The sequence below is a fragment of the Rattus rattus genome, chromosome 9 (genome assembly GCF_011064425.1).
Source record: "Rattus rattus isolate New Zealand chromosome 9, Rrattus_CSIRO_v1, whole genome shotgun sequence".
Lineage (NCBI taxonomy): Eukaryota > Metazoa > Chordata > Mammalia > Rodentia > Muridae > Rattus > Rattus rattus.
This window is the reverse complement of record NC_046162.1, coordinates 79234824-79252635: the sequence shown is the minus strand read 5'-3', so window position 1 is coordinate 79252635 and position 17812 is coordinate 79234824. Positions and strand designations below refer to the sequence as shown.

General features: G+C 39.8%; 1 protein-coding gene across 1 annotated transcript in view; it reads right to left on the bottom strand.

Moving 5' to 3' along the window:
• LOC116908776 (ATP-binding cassette sub-family A member 8-A) overlaps nucleotides 1-17812 on the bottom strand; it is a 69515-nt gene that overhangs the window by 22040 nt on the left and 29663 nt on the right. The window contains exons 19-24 of the mRNA XM_032912148.1: nucleotides 14051-14246; nucleotides 11355-11521; nucleotides 9909-10042; nucleotides 3423-3560; nucleotides 2543-2650; nucleotides 195-368 (exon numbers count right to left, since the gene is read on the bottom strand). Coding sequence (XP_032768039.1) covers nucleotides 195-368; nucleotides 2543-2650; nucleotides 3423-3560; nucleotides 9909-10042; nucleotides 11355-11521; nucleotides 14051-14246 — 917 coding nt within the window. The remainder of the gene's footprint in view (nucleotides 1-194; nucleotides 369-2542; nucleotides 2651-3422; nucleotides 3561-9908; nucleotides 10043-11354; nucleotides 11522-14050; nucleotides 14247-17812) is intronic.

Below are 17812 nucleotides of genomic sequence, written 5' to 3'. Positions count from 1 at the left end.
TTCGTCCCTGTCCACAAAACAAAACTAAACCAACACACCAGGGGAAAAGCCGTAGTGACAGTTTTATGTCACACGCATTAAGAAACCTTATGACAGAAATGAAAATATTAAAAATGGCACATTACATGTTAACTGTTAATTTGGGGGTTGAATCATTTAAGGATAGCTGTTTTAGGAATGGTGCCTCCACTTACCTCAATGAGCAGATCTCCAGCTGTGATCATACTCTCTGGAGGGGCCGAGAAATAGAGTGCAACATACACAGACAAAATGAGTGCAGAGTAGACTGGGATCTCAAACAGAGCGTACCCAAACCAGTATGCAGAAGGGGAGAGCCCTGAAATCCACAGCTGGAACTGAGCTCTGTTCTGATAAGGAAGTACAATCATCAATTGGATACCGTCTTTATAAAAATATGAAACATATAGAAAATAGTCAAACAAGTTATTAATTATTAGTGATTAAACACTACATAGTCTAAGGGACATAGATCATTTCAAAGCTCCTCTATCAAAATTTGCTGTTGCTATTAATAAAAAAGAATTTATCCTAACGCTATTATAGTTAATAAAAGTAATCCATCCAAGTTACAGACAGAACTGTAATGAAGTTAATCAAGGTTTGACTTAATGCCTACAAAGGAAAATTCCCCATCTGAGTAGTAACTTTCAGTGGTAAAACAATTCGCTCCTTATTCAAATGAAAGTAGCCATTTTTTCCCATGTAAGATTGTCACATTGGTTTACTCTCAATGAAAAGGAATGATTAAAACAGTGTAAATAATTTTGCATCTTGCATGGTACTTTTAGATAGCTTTGTCATTTCTCATTTTTAAAGTCATTAGTGTGCCTCATAGCAATATATGTGGATTGTGTGTACCTATTTTATGTTTCACTAAATTTTATATTTAGAAAAATCTACCAAATGATAAAAGTTTGAAAGTTTTTCTCCAAGTGTATATTCTGTCATTTCTAGTGCATCTAGTGCATTAGATAGTCTAATTCAATGTATGAGGAACTGTTACTATTGTCCCATGAATCCTTAAAGCTCAGATTATTTTTCAGAGCTTTTTTTTTTCTTTCTGTGCTTCAGACTTTTACTGCTTGTTCTTCCAGGTCATTCTTTCTTACCTGTGCCTTTGTCCTAAAAGCTGTGCTCATTATTTTAGTATACAGCTACATTAGGTACTTATAGGAGCTCCACCGTGCTCATTATGTGTATATATGTATATATATATATATATATGTGTGTGTGTGTGTATGTGTGTGTATGTGTGTGTGTGTGTATATATATATATATTATATATATATATAAAACTTTCCTTTATTTCTTTCTTCATCATATTCATTCTTTTAGTTAAATCCTTGGTCATATTAACTTTTCCTATTTGTTACTTCTTTCACTTTCTTTGTCATTTATGGAATTGTTCTCAATTGATCAAGGCTTGCTCCAAAGTTGGATCCTGTGGCAAACCCCTACGACTGTATAACTTCCTTAACATACTCATCTCACAGAGATCTGTACACTCTTGACATCATTAAGTTCTACTCTACATATGCATAGCTCAGTCGACAACAGGTTCCAGGCAACCCTCTGGTAGAATTCTACTGTCCTTGCTCTGTATAATTCTTTCACTGACAGAATGTTTAGAAGCACATTCCAGCCACTCTATTGGATTCCAAGTTCTTCCCTTAATTAAATAAGACGTCGGGGTTCTACTCGAGACCTCTCTGTGCTCCATGATCTAGTTCCAGGAAAATATGTGTGATATACAACTCAAGGTTTTATACAGAATCTCACCCAGTCTTCCAATGAAAAGATTAAGTTTTACAAATACAAAAGTGGATGCTCACAGTCACCCATTGGAGGAGTGAGAGAAAGGATTGAAGATGCTGAAGGGGTCTGTAACCCCATAAGAACAACAGTACCAACCAATCAGAGCTCCCAGGGACTAAACAACTACCCAAAGAGTACACATGTACTGACCCATTGCTCCAGCTGCATATGTAGCAGAGGATGGCCCTGTTGGGCACCAATGGGAAGAGAAACTCTTGGTCCTGCCAAGGCTGGACCCCCCCACAAGTGTAGAGGAATATCAGGATGGGGAGTCAGGAAGGGGTGGGTATGGGTTGGGGAATACCCTCATAGAAAAAGGGGAGGGGAGATGGGATAGTGGGGATTATGGATGAGAGACCGGGAAAGGGGATAACATTTGAAATGTAAATAAATAAAAAATATCCAATTTTAAAAAAAGTTTTAAGGAGTCAAGTCTCATCACAATGACTCCATTATCCAGAAGGAATCAAAGCTTTTTATCTATCTCTCATTTTCCTTTCTTATGGTCTTTCCACTTGTCCTACCTGTCTTCCTTTTCCTTTCCTTCAGTCTGTTCTTACATTTTACTGCTATTAAGTACAGCTGTGTATTAATCAACTGCTTGGCGCATATACCTGTACACCGTATGAAAGAAAAGCCCGCTAATCACATTATAAACATCTTCTGATTGTTTAAGCCAACTAAAGTTTCCATCATTTGTTACTACCTTATAGTCGTCAATGCTGGTCATGGAAATGTAAGGAGGAATGCAGGCCATCAAAAGGATCCACGAGAACAAGTAAATCATGTAGTGAAACTGCCGGTAGCCTCTATCCTAGGAATGGAAGTGGTGCAAAGTTGAAAAGAGTTGTCTGGATTACACTGCTCAAAACATAGTCAATTACCTAAAATTTTGCCTTGGGTCTCTTTTGAGGTTTCCCCCTCCTTCCATGATAATCCAGTTCTCAACGTAGATTTGCCTATGTATCCAATTTTATAAGTAAACCATTGGAAGAAGCGACATGGTATGATTTTGAAAATGGAAAGTGATATGAGAACAGGGAGTTATTATGATGGTAAAACACTAAAGTTTAGGCTGACACTTAAATATGATCAAAATTTTAGGCTTTAAATAATTATTATGATATTTTGTCACTTTATAGCAATGCAACCAATTTAATATTCAGGAACTGCAACTCCCAAATATTATATGCCAGTTTTCTTCCCATCAGTTTCTCCCCTTCCTCCTCTTCCTTTTGATCTCTTTAACATAATCTTATTCTGCAATACAGCTTGAGCTTGAACTCATAATAATACTGCCAATACCTCACACACGCTGTGACTATAAGTGTGAGTCAGCGTGCTTAGACTTATCTCTCCTAATTTAACATTTGGTTCCTACAGGGAACAGCTCAAATGAAGATGCATAGTCATATATGATATACTATAAATGATATATATATATGATATATTATATGTTGAATTAATATAAAATTAATATATACTGATCTAATGTATGAAGGAAACTATCAAGACCACTGAGATTATTCTGAGCAGAACAGCCTGGAAGACTCCAGATATAGTAGAGTCTACAAGAACATACCAACCTCAGGAAAGGAGCTGCGATCAGTTTGAATGTGCACTGATGGTGTGAACAGTCCGAGTAGTGCATTACTCACTATGTCCACCAGAACGGGAAAACAATTCAGCCTCTTGGTATTGCACGCCAATGTAAAGTTGTAATTCTAAAATGTAACAAAATGATTTCTCAGTCTGGAAGAAGAAAACATAGAACTCATGTGCAGTTACACCAGGCTCCTGTCAGCATATACTTCTTGGCATCCACAATAGAGTCTGGGTTTGGTGAGGGTATGTGAGATGGATCCCCAGGTGTGGCAGTCTCTGCATGGCCTTTCCTTCCATCTATGCTCTACACTTTGCCTCTGTATGTTCTATATAGCAGTCTCCTGAGAGGCTCTGCCAGAACCTGGCAAGTACAGGGGAGGATGCTTGCAGCCAACCATTGGACTAAGAACAGGGTTCCCAATGGAGGAGTTAGAGAAAGGACTGAAGGAGATGAAGGGGTTTGTAGCCCCATAGGAATAACAACATCAACCAACCAGACCCCTCAGAGCTCCCAGGGACTAAGCCACCAACCAAAGAGTACACATGGAGTGACCCATGGCTCCAGCTGCATATGTAGCAGAGGATGACCTTGTCTGGCATCAATGGGAAGAGAAACCCTTGGTCCTGTAAAGGCTCAATGCTCCAGTGTAGGGGAATGACAAGGCAGGGAGGCAGGATCGGTTAGCGGGGGAGCACCCTCATAGAAGCGGGAGGATAAAGGATGGGATAAGGGGTTTATAGATAGGAAACTAGGAAAGGAGATCATTTGAAATGTAAATAAGGAAAATATAAAAAAAAAACCCTAAAAAAAAAAACAAAACAAAACTTGTATGCAAAACAACAATGGAAGAATGGATATATAAAATGTGGTTCATTTACACAATGAAATACTATTCAGCTAATAAGATCAAGGATATCATGAGCTTTGCAGTCAAATGGATGGAACTAGTGAGTGAGTTAACTCAGGCCCAGAAAGACATGCATGGTATGCTCTCACTAATAAGTGGACATTAGCCAAGAAAAGTACAGAATGCACAAATGCCAGCCCAGGTTACTGTATCCAGCAAAACTCTCAATTAACATAGATGGAGAAACCAAGATATTCCATGACAAAACAAAATTTACACAATATCTTTCTACAAATCCAGTGCTACAAAGGATAATAAATGGTAAAGCCCAACACAAAGAGGGAACCTACACCCTAGAAAAAGCAAGAAACTAATCGTTTTGCAATAAAACAAAGAGAAGAGAAGCACACAAACAATCTCACATCCAAACACAAATATAACAGGAAGCAACAATCACTATTCCTTAATATCTCTCAACATCAATGGTCTCAACTCCCCAATAAAAAGACACAGATTAACAAACTAGATACACAATGAGAACCCAACATTTTGCTGCCTACAGGAAATACACCTCAGAGACAAAGACAGACACTACCTCAGAGTGAAAGGCTGGAAAACAACTTTCCAAGCTAATGGTCTGAAGAAGCAAGCTGGAGTAGCCATTCTAATAACGAATAAAATCAATTTTCAACCAAAAGTCGTCAAAAAAGATAAGTAAGGACACATCATATTCATCAAAGGAAAATCCACCAAGATGAACTCTCAATCCTAAATATATATGCTCCAAATACAAGGGCACCTACATACATAAAAGAAACCGCACTAAAGCTCAAAGCACACACTGCACCTCACGCAATAATAGTGGGAGATTTCAACACCCCACTCTCATCAATGGACAGATCATGGAAACAGAAATTAAACAGAGACACAGACAGACTAAGAGAAGTCATGAACCAAATGGACTTAACAGATATTTATAGAACATTCTATCATAAAACAAAAGGATATACCTTCTTCTCACCACCTCATGGTACTTTCTCCAAAGTTCACCATATAGTCAGTCAGAAAACAGGCCTGAACAGTTACAGAAAGATAAAAAATAATGCCATGCATCCTATCAGACCACCACGGGCTAAAGCTGGTCTTCAATAACAATAAGGAAAGAACACCCACATATACATGGAAGTTGAACAATGCTCTACTCAATGATAACCTGGTCAAGGAAGAAATAAAGAAAGAAATTAAAGACTTCTTAGAATTTAATGAAAATGAAGGTACAACATACCCAAACTTATGGGACATAATGAAAGCTGTGCTAAGAGGAAAACTCATAGCTCTGAGTGCCTGCAGAAAGAAACAGGAGAGAGCATATGTCAGCAGCTTGACAGCACACCTAAAAGCTCTAGAACAAAAAGAAGCCAATACACCCAGGAGGAGTAGAAGGCAGGAAATTATCAAACTCAGAGCTGAAATCAACCAAGTAGAAACAAAAAGGACCATAGAAAGAATTAACAGAACCAAAAGTTGGTTCTTTGAGAAAATCAACAAGATAGATAAACCCTTAGCCAGACTAACGAGAGGACACAGAGAGTCTGTCCAAATTAACAAAATCAGAAATGAAAACATAACAACAGAATCAGAGGAAATTCAAAAAATCATCAGATCCTACTACAAAAGCCTATATTCAACAAAACTTGAAAACCTGCAGGAAATGGACAATTTCCTAGACAGATACCAGCTACTGAAGTTAAATCAGGAACAGATAAACCATTTAAACAACCCCATAACTCCTAAAGAAATAGAAGCAGTCATTAAAGGTCTCCCAATTGGGGCTGGAGAGATGGCTCAGTGGTTAAGAGCACCGACTGCTCTTCCAGAGGTCCTGAGTTCAATCCCCAGCAGCCACATGGTGGCTCACAACCATCTGTAAAGAGATTCGATGCCCTCTTCTGGTGTGTCTGAAGACAGCTACAGTGTACTTATATATAATAAATGAATAAATCTTTAAAAAAAAAAGTCTCCCACCAAAAAGAGCCCAGGTCCAGATGGGTTCAGTGCAGAATTATATCAGACTTTCATAGAAGACCTCATACCAATACTATCCAAAGTATTCCACAAAATTGAAAGAGATGGAGCGCTACCAAATTCCTTCTATGAAGCCTCCATTACTCTTATATATAAACCACACAAAGACCCAACAAAGAAAGAGAACTTCAGACCAATTTCCCTTATGAATATCAATGCAAAAATACTCAATAAAATTCTTGCAAACCGAATCCAAGAGCACATCAAAACAATCATCCATCATGATCAAGTAGGCTTCATTCCAGGGATGCAGGGATGGTTTAATATACGGAAAACCATTAACATAATCCACTATATAAACAAACTGAAAGATAAAAACCATATGATCATTTCACTAGATGCTGAGAAAGCATTTGACAAAATTCACCACCCCTTCATGATAAAAGTCCTGGAAAGAATAGGAATTCAAGGCCATACCTAAACATAGTAAAAGCCATATACAGCAAGCCAGTAGCAAATATTAAACTAAATGGAGAGAAACTTGAAGCAATCCCACTAAAATCAGGGACTAGACAAGGCTGCCCACTCTCTCCCTACTTATTCAATATAGTTCTCAAGTCCTAGCCAGAACAATCAGACAACAAAAGGAGATCAAAGGGATACAGATTGGAAAGGAAGAAGTCAAAATATCACTATTTGCAGATGATATGATAGCATATTTAAGTGATCCCAAAAATTCCACCAGAGAACTACTAAATCTGATAAACACGTTCAGCAAAGTGGCTGGGTATAAAATTAACTCAAATAAATCAGTATCCTTCCTCTATACAAAAGAGAAACAAGCTGAGAAAGAAATTAGGGAAATGACACCCTTCATAATAGTCCCAAATAATATAAAATAATATAAATAATATAAAATGGTGTGACTTTAACCAAGCAAGGGAAAGATCTGTATGATAAGAACTTCAAGCCTCTGAAGAAAGAAATTGAAGAAGATCTCAGAAGATGGAAAGATCTCCCATGCTCATGGGTTGGCAGGATTAATAATGTAAAAATGGCCATTTTACCAAAAGCAATCTACAGATTCAATACAATCCCCATCAAAATTCCAATCCAATTCTTCATAGAGTTAGACAGAATAATTTGCAAATTCATCTGGAATAACAGAAAACCCAGGATAGCTAAAACTATCCTCAACAATAAAAGGACTTTTGGGAGAATCACTAACCCTGAACTCAAGCAGTATTACAGAGCAATAGTGATAAGAACTGTATGGTATTGGTATAGAGACAGGAAGATAGACCAGTGGAATAGAATTGAAGACCCAGAAATGAACCCACACACCTATGGTCACTTGATTTTTGACAAAGGAGCCAAAACCTTCCAATGGAAAAAAGATAGCATTTTCAGGAAATGGTGCTGGTTCAACTGGAGGTCAGCATGTAGAAGAATGTAGATCAATCCATGCTTATCACCCTGTACAAAGCTTAAGTCCAAATGGATCAAGGACTTCCACATCAAACCAGATACACTCAAACTAATAGAAGAAAAAGTGGGGAAGAATCTCAAACACATGGGCACTGGAGAAAACTTCCTGAACAAAACACCAATGGCTTATGCTCTAAGATCAAGAATCAACAAAGGGGATCTCATAAAACTGCAAAGCTTCTGTAAGGCAAAGGACACTGTTGTTAGGACAAAATGGCAACCAACAGATTGGAAAAAGATCTTTACCAATTCTACAACTGATAGAGGGCTTATGTCCAAAATATACAAAGAACTCATGAAGTTATACTGCAGGGAGACAAATAATCCTATCAAAAAATGGGGTTCAGAGCTAAACAAAGAATTCACAGCTGAGGAAATGTCGAATGGCTGAGAAACACCTAAAGAAATGTTCAACATCTTTAGTCATAAGGGAAATGCAGATCAAAACAACCCTGAGATTTCATCTCACACCAGTGAGAATGGCTAAGATCAAAAGCTCAGGTGACAGCAGATGCTGGTGAGGATGTGGAGAAAGAGGACCACTCCTCCATTGTTGGTGGGATTGTGGACTGGTACAACCATTCTGGAAATCAGTCTGGAGGTTCCTCAGAAAATTGGACATTGCACTACCTGAGGACCCAGCTATACCTCTCTTGGGCATATACCCAAAAGATGCCCCAACATATAACAAAGACACATGCTCCACTATGATCATAGCAGCCTTATTTATAATAGCCAGAAGCTGGAAAGAACCTAGATGCCCTTCAACAGAAGAATGGATACAGAAAACGTGGTACATCTACACAATGGAATATTACTCAGCTATCAAAAACAATGACTTTATGAAATTCATAGGCAAATGGATGGAACTGGAAAATATCATCCTGAGTGAGGTAACCCAATCACAGAAAAACACACATGGTATGCACTCATTGATAAGTGGATATTAGTCCAAATGCTCGAATTACCATAAAAGCACAGAACACATGAAACTCAAGAGGGATGACCAAAATGCGAACGCTTCACTCCTTCTTTAAAAGGGGAACAAGAATACCCTTGTTTATGCAAAGTTTAGGACAGAGACTGAAGGAATGCCCATTCAGACCCTGCCCCACATGTGGCCCATGCATATACAGCCACCCAATTAGACAAGATGGATGAAGCAATGAAGTGCAGTCTGCAGGAACCAGATGTAGATCTCTCCTAAGAGACACAGCCAGAATACAGCAAATACATAGGCAAATGCCAGCAGCAAACCACTGAACTGAGAATGGGACCCCCATTGAAGGAATCAGAGAAAGGACTGAAAGAACTTTAAGGGGCTCGAGACCCTATATGAACAAGAATGCCAAGCAACCAGAGCTTCCAGGGACTAAGTCACTACCCAAAGTGTATACATGGATTGACCCTGGGCTCCAACTGCATAGGTAGTAATTAATAGCTTAGTAATGGCGCCAGTGTAAGGGGAAGCCCTTGGTCCTGCCAAGACTGAACCCCCAGTGAACAGGATTGTTGGGGGAGGGCGGCAATTGGGGAACATCCATGTAGAAGGGGAGGGGGAGCGGTTAGGGGGATGTTGGCCTGGAGACCGGGAAAGGGAATAACAATCGAAATGTAAATAAGAAATACCCAATTTAGTAAATATGGAGAAAAAAAGGTCAATATAACAAGTATAAATCGTATTTTTAAAATTTTTTTTACATTTGTTCATTAGTGTGTTTTTCCGTGTATGTGTATTACATGTGCATACATCTGTGCATGTACATACATGTTCACTGTGTGCGTGCAAACGTCAGAGAACAAGTTGCAGGACTCAATTGTCTCTTCCTACCATATGGGTTCCAGGAGTCTAACTCAAGTAATAATTATATAATGAGCTAATAGGGAATGTGACATTATTATATTAAACTCGTGAATAAAATTCTCCAAATAATGAACGAAAGTATAAATCTTATGAATTCTCTTAAGTCAAGTTTAATGGTTAAGTGGCATAATCATAGTCCAAATTCTCTCCTCAAATACACAGATTTGTCGTTTGTAAGCAACGTCTCAGATGCCATTTTTTCATTCCGTTGCCCTATAATAGCCATAGCTTCGTGCAGGTACCTTCTCATCGCCCGCTATTATGATAGCGCCATTATACTGGCTATCCTCTGTGCCGTTTCTAGTCCCAAAGGCATCGACGTCCAAAGCTATGTTCTGTTGCTCCAGCGAATGTAGGAAGTCATCGATCTTTTCTCCTAACAGACAGTAAAATGTAAAAGGCACTAGAAACCCAAGGGAACACCACAAAGTTATGTATCAAAATGACTCTTCTCAGCCATTTGCTTGTCGCAGCTTGCAATAGTATTCTCCATGTATTTCTTTTTTGAACAAATACCTCCTGTTCCCTTTTTTGCTTTATGTGCATGTGGGCATGTTATTGTATGGGTAAGGCCACACGCATGCACACATGTGTGGAGGCCAAAAGTCTATGTCAGGTATTTTCTTTGATCACTCTTCACTGTATGTATTGAACCAGGGTCTTTCCCTTGGGTCAGAGCTCACCAACTTAATCTATCTGGCCAGCTGCCCTAGGCACTGACTGTCTCTGGGATGGCATATAGGTCTCCACATCCAGCAAGTTTTTTAAGCCCGTATTTTCATTAGTAATTTGAGAATTTCAAATGTGCATAGAAACAATCTTGGACATATTCCCACTTCCCACTACTTCTAAATCCTATCAGCTACACCTCCTACCTTGACACCTTCCCCAGTTCTGGACTTTGTTTCTGTATAATGCACTGAGGCAGGTTACTGCTGGCACTGGTATGGGGACATCCAACAGAGCATGGTGCCTTAGGTGTTTTTCTACTCCTGTGATAAAACACCACCAAAAGCAACTTGCACATGTTGGGGGGGGTGTGCATTTACTTCTGCTTATAGTTGTGATACAGCATGAAGAGAGGTCAGTCATACCCAACAAACCTATGTTGGCTCTGGGGATCTGAACTCTGTCCTCTTGCATGCACAGCAGGTGCCTGTCCCACTGAAACTCTCGCTGGGTCATCTATGCTTCTTTAATGGACTTTCCAAATATGGTTTGATAATAATAATAATTCTCGTGTATTTATGAGCTCTTCTAATTAAAAATAACTCTGATAATTAAAAAACAACTTTTTAACCCCTTGCTATTTTTAGAATAAGACTTCCTAGAATCTAACAACATATTCCATTGAACTAATGACAGCAACGGTGATCATGTAATTTAAATGTTTTTAAATTTAAAAGGTATGCCTACCAACGTGCTCCTGTATCCAACTATGTAGTCTCTCTTTATAATCACTGTGACATTAAACCTTCACAATATTTCTATACAAACCTTGATTTTCATGTGTGCTGATACAATACATTTCTCCTTCATCACATATTTCTGGTTTCATTGTTCCAATTTAAGGTCAAGTTTCTTAAACTGGGTGAAAGACACATTCACCTTTTTGTCATGTGTGTCTTTCCTAAGCAATGTTCTTAACAGTGTCAATATTCATAAACTACATATTAGAAACATTTTACCTGTTTTGTTGATGATCAGTAAGTTTGTGAGGGGCATCTGCGGTCGTTGGCCAGGTGTGAGGAAGTACGTATGAGGAGAGAGCTCCCAACAGTAATCACTCTGATTGACTAACCTGTGAACATTTGCTGACAGAATATGCAGAAGTCCAATCCCCAAAATCAGAATCCTATACATAAAAAAAAAAAATTAAAAGCATAGACCTGTAGCCATTGTCCGGTCTTCAAAACATTCTTCCAAAGGCATGGATATAGTACAAGCAAGACATTATTGAAGACAGACATTCATATATATGGTTCTGTGTTCTGGTTCTTAAGTTACTCCTTGTCTTAACGTGGGAGTAAGAAGCAAGGATTTATCATTGGCACACCTCCCTTGCTGCCCTCTGAACATGGGACAGTCTGTGTGATTTCAGAAGGTGTTTCCTTCCATGGCAAGTTGAGATCTAGCCTCATTTTCTCTGCATTTATCCTAATGTTCCCTCTCTGTTGCACAACATGCCACTCCCCAGACTTGCGAGTTGCTCTTTGCTCTCCTACTCATTGCCTCTAGCCTTGCTCACCGCAGCCAACACTGTCTCAAACTTACTCCTGCTACTCAAACTTACTCCTACACCACACAGTCTCAAACTGTTACATAGTTTTGTGTTTTTCTTTCCTTTGATTCCCATTTGAAAAGTTCAAAAATTGGATCTCAACACTACACTGCTACTGCCGAAACCTCACCCTTATCTCCTTCCAAGCACGGGTGGCACATCCACATCCACTGGAAACAGCAAAAGTCACAAAGCCAGCACAGCTGTTTGACACAGTTCCAGCAAAGCTGAGCGGAATGCTGTAATCGCTGTCCTTCTGTCTCTCACTTTGGGGGTTTGGTCTCTGCATGTTGCATTCTTGGGGACGTTCGGCCTTATGACTTGTTTTATATCTTTTCTTGAGAAAATTATTTCTAAGTCTTTTTAAGGAATGTCTTAAACTTATGTCTGCTTTTAGGGAAAGCCCTAAACTCACTTCTGCTTTTTCTGGCCACTGTTTGGAAGTCTTCCTCATGACCTAGAGATTGCAATAAGCTTGGATAAGCAAAAGCTAGGAAAATGTGAGAAGGTGACTTCACGAATCTTCTTTGGATATCTGCCCCTTAGCAAGCTCAAACAGTCTAATTGGTAAAGGGTAAACAGAGATAATTGAAAAACTCTTACTGGCTAGGAGAATTAGTGACAGATTCTAGGTCCCATTTTATAATATCCTTAGAGCTCTCTGAAAATATAGTTTAAACACAGGGGAGTCATACAAGGTATACCCCTGGATGAATAGACCTCACTAAACAGGAAAGATTGACTAAAATCAACTTTACCTACTTTGTAGCATAGATAATGAATTAAGATAGTAAAGGTGTTAGGTGTTAGTGTTTGATCCTCCTGCCTCTGCCTCCTTCAGCAAATCCTACCAGCGTGTGCCACCACAACCGGCTAGTGTTTGCTATTCATAAAAAGACCAGTTCACATATTTTCTGTTTGTCTGGGGAGCTTTAAAACTGCAAATACTGCCAGCCTAAAAGCAGACTGTCATATAATAAGTGTGTTTGCTTTGACAGAGACATTCTTTAGATTCTTTGAATTGGAGTTCTAGGGCTACTAATAAAAATAAAATCTGTTGGTGCTTTCTAATTTTGACTCAACTCGTAACCCCAGACATGTAATGAAAAATCAAACACATGTCCATAGACAAAAGGATATAATCTGTACTTCTTGGATAATCATTAGTCTGACTTTGTTCTGTGAAACCTGTATAAGTAAAGAGGTGGCCTGATTGTTAGTCAGTCAGATCTGCAAGATTCTTCTGACCACCACACCTGACTCACTTTTCCCTTACCGACAACTTATCTCATCTTGTGGGCCATCCTGTCAACAGGCTGGGGAAGGGATCCAGCACATGGGGAACTCCAAGACTTGCCTGATGGGCTCTGTGGCTCTCCAAGTCTGTTTTACAAAGCATTTCTAAATTAACTACAAATATTTTTCTTTTTGTTTTAATCTTGTTAATATCCTCCATTTGAAGCATGTATCCAGCAAGTATCGACTGGAATTCTCGTACATGTTCTGGATTCCATGTGTGAACTGATTTACAACTTATAGATAGACTATGAGGTGGGCACAGGGTGCTAATGTCAAGGGACAAATTCTTTGAGAGTCAGTCGGTATCTTTTATGTTCAACTCCTAAAAATGCCTGACATTTGGAAGGAACTGAGATGAAATCACTTGCACATAAGAACCACAAAGAAGAGGGAGAACTTGAAGATGTATCAACTTTCAAACACATTACAGTTCCAGAGAATTCTATGAAATCCGAGTTAGGACACAGACACAGACACACACACACACACACACACACACACACACACACACACACACACACACACACACACACACACACACCTACAAGGTTAAGTTCTTAAACTTCCCATTGTTTCTACCATGGAGACTTTAAGGGAGTAACGGTAGTGAAGAAAGACTCCAGGCCTCATACTATCTCTGAAAAATTATTTGTATTAATACCATAATGTGTGACTACCAAGACTGTTAACAGAAATAACAGGTATGGACCTTCACTGGAATTTATGTTTATGACTTTTCTGTTGTTCTGCTTATGTATGCTTTAATGCAACAATTGGAAGCCACAACATTGATTTGGTACTCACAGAATAACGATGGATTTCCTTCCATACTTTAACTTCAAGAAGCGAAGCCTGGTCACTGCGCAGAGTTGCTGCCACCAGAGAGCCATGCCCCCTTTTGTCTTACTCATCTCATTAAGTAAAGAGACAAGTTGCTCCCCGTCAAGTCTCCCTGGGCCCCTTGTCCCTCCAGCTTGTACATCTTCTGTCTCACCAATATCTACAAAACAAAAGCGAGCAATCTCTAAATCTTAAATTTTTCTCTGAAATAATTTTTTTTTGATCCAGAGAATGTTTTTGAAGTCCTCTTACAGCAAACAGGAATCCCAAGATAAAACAAAAATGGGTCAATACGACTTTGACAGTTGACACCGTTTCAAATGATGTCTCTCAAAAAGGATACTATGGAATAGAACAGCACAGAGAATGCTTGTTGTCATATCATGAAACAGCAGAGATGACCTACAAGAGTTGGAACAGCGTTTTCCATTTATATTAAGTTCTGGAGGAGAGAAAAGTATAAGTTGCTCGAGGAGAATCTCTTGGGGTGATCCCTGCAAGAGGGCATAAGCAGCTTGTTGGGTAACAAAATGTTCTAAATTGTGCTTTCCATACCTGTTTTGGGGCAACCAACCGAGGATGAACTCAACAGAAAAAAAGTAGCAGATGGACAGTTCCCATTATATAAATTATAATTTGATAACAAGATAATAACATTGATCCAGGAAACTCAACGGTTTCTTTAACAAACCTTGACAATAGAAAGAAAACCCACAAGGGTCTATTTTGGCCTTTGTTTTTGTTACAACATCTGTTTACGCAACTTAAGTGCAAATGTGTACTGAAATATTGGAAATATATTTTAAAAATTTATGCTCGTCTTTTTGAGAAAGGGCCTTGCTTTTTAATACAGGTTGGCCTTGAGCTCAGGATGCTCCTGCCTCAGTCTCCCAAGAGCTAAAGTTAGAGGTGTGTACCACCATGCCCAGCTAAAGATGCTCTGTGAACAATCTTATCTGCTCCCCAATGAGACCGGTCATTCTTTGAACAGATGACTGGAGCTAGAAGGTGGCACAAAAGAGAATGGAAAGTGGAGATGAGTACTACTGTCAAGCCATCAACATTGCAGCTAAGACCAGGTGACACCCATGGCTCTGACAGGGGAACAGATGGTATTCCAAATACAGGCTTCTCTTCCTATCTGTTTACAAGAAACTCAGAACCAGAGAGATTGGGTATTGAAGTGATCATATCATGGACTCACCAAGGCAAATAGCACTAACTGTACTTAATTTCTGGGAACTCAAAACCAGGTTAAACCCGACAGATGTGAAATATTGGGAGGAAGTAGCCTCAAGCATTGGTAGAGTTCTAAGAGGAGAAGCAGCCTCTCTATGCTCTGCTGTATTGACTCCAACTTATTTTCAAGGCAGCCTAGGTAGATTTTAGTTAAGAAAATCAAAGGAAATTCATCTTTAAAAACTATTTTCCTCTAACTATCTCCATTACTGACTTTACTTTTTAATGTTATTTTTATGCCCCAAGATAAAGACAGATTTATTCATTTTGTTGCTGTTGTTATGTTGTTTTTGTTTGTTTGTTTGTTTTTACACTCCAGACTTTATTCCCCGCCAGGTCCACTCCCCAACTGTTCCACATCCCACACCTCCTCCATTACCCCTACCCCCAGTCACCACAAGTATTTTCCCTAACCTACCCACCTCACTAGACCTCTAAACTTCCTGGAGCCTCCAGTCTCTTGAGGGTTAGGTGTATCTTCTCTAACTGAACCCAGATCTGGGAGTCCTCTGCTGTGTATGTGTTGGATGCCTCATCTCAGCTGGTGTATGCTGCCTTGTTGGTGATTAAAATGACCCTGAGATTCCACCTTACACCAGTCAGAATGGCTAAGATCAAAATCTCAGGTGACAACACACATTGGTGAGGATGTGGAGAAAGAGGAACACTCCTTCATTGCTGGTGGGATTGCAAACTGGCACAAGCACTCTGGAAATCAATTTGGAGGTTCCTCAGACAATTGGAAATAGACCCACCTAAAGACCCAGAAATACCACTCTTGGGAATATAACCAAAAGATGCCCCACCATGCCACAGCAGCACATGTTTCATTATGTTCATAGCGGCCTTATTTGTGATAGCCAGAAGCTGGAAACAACCCAGATGTCTCATGACAGACGAATGGATGCAGAAAATGTGGTTCAGCTACAGAATGGAATACTACTCAGCTATTAAGAAAAAGGACATCCTGAGTTTTACAGGCAAATGGACGGAACTAGAAAATATCCTGAGTGAGGTAACTCAGACCCTAAAGGACATGTATGGTATGCACTCACTAATACGTGGATATTAGACAAAAAATGTACAGAATACCCAAGATACAGACCACAGAACTCAAAAAGGTCAACAAGCTAAAGGGCCCAAGAAAGAATGCCTCAGTCCTACTTGGGAGGGAGAAGAAAGCAACCACAAAGGGGAGGCAGGTAGGGACAGGGGAGGGGAAAGGGGATAGGGGTGGATGGAGAAGGGAACATGATCTGGTATTGAGTGGGGGAAAGGACTGAAGCCCTGAGGGTCAGCAGAAAGAATAGAAATAGGTGACCTCGGGAGGAAGGAGGTTGGGAGGATACTCTAGTATGTACCAGAGACCTGGCAAGTGAGAGACTCTCAGGACTCAAAGGAGAGAACCTAGATGAAATGCCTGACAGTGGGGAGAGGGAACTTGTAGAGCCCACCTCCAGCAGAAAGTTAGGGCATCAAGTGAGGGATGGGGTTGCTATCCCACAGTCAAAACTCTGACCCATAATTCTTCCTATCTAAGGGAAATGCAGGGATGGAAATGGAGAAGAGCATGAGGAAAAGAAGGCCCAGCAACAAGCCCAAAATAAGATCCAGCTCAAGGGGAGGCCCAAAGACCTGACACCATTACTAAAGCTATGGGGTGTTCACAAAAAGGGACCCTACCATGACTGCCCTCCAAAAGACCCACCAAGTAGCTGAAAGAGTCAGATGCAGATATGTGCTCCTAACCAATGAACAAAAGGTGCTGACCCCTCTGATTGAATTAGGGAAAAGCTGGAAGAAGCTGAGGAGGAGGCCACCCTGTAGAAGGATCAGTAGTCTTAATTAACCTGGACCCCCAAGATCTCTTAGACACTTTTTAACGTCTTAAATGCCTTGAAGAAGAAGAAGAAGAAGAAGAAGAAGAAGAAGAAGAAGAAGAAAGAAGGAGGAGGAGGAGGAGGAGGAGGAGGAGGAGGAGGAGGAGGAGGAGGAGGAGGAGGAGGAGGGAGGAGGAGGGGAGGGAGGAGAAGAAGAAGAACTGCCTAAAACTGCAGCTCTAGGGGATCCAATGCCTCTGCCTTCCATGGACACACACACACACACACACACAAATGCACACACACAAATGCACACACACACATGCACTCACACACAAATACATACACACACACATGCACACATACACACAAATGCACACACACACAAATGCACACACACACAAATGCACACATATACACATACACAAATGCACACAATTGAAAATAAAATAAACACCTTTAAAAAATTATTCCTATATATGCACTATATGCACAGAGTTTAAATGTATCATTTAAAAAATAGAAGTTTCAAAGCAAGCATTTTGAGGGCATAATATTGAGAATGTAGTACACATAAACACTTGAGAAATTATTGGCTGGGATCTAATAGAACATCTCAGGTGAGGCACATCTATGGCAGAGATGGCAACTGATAACAATAGATCTC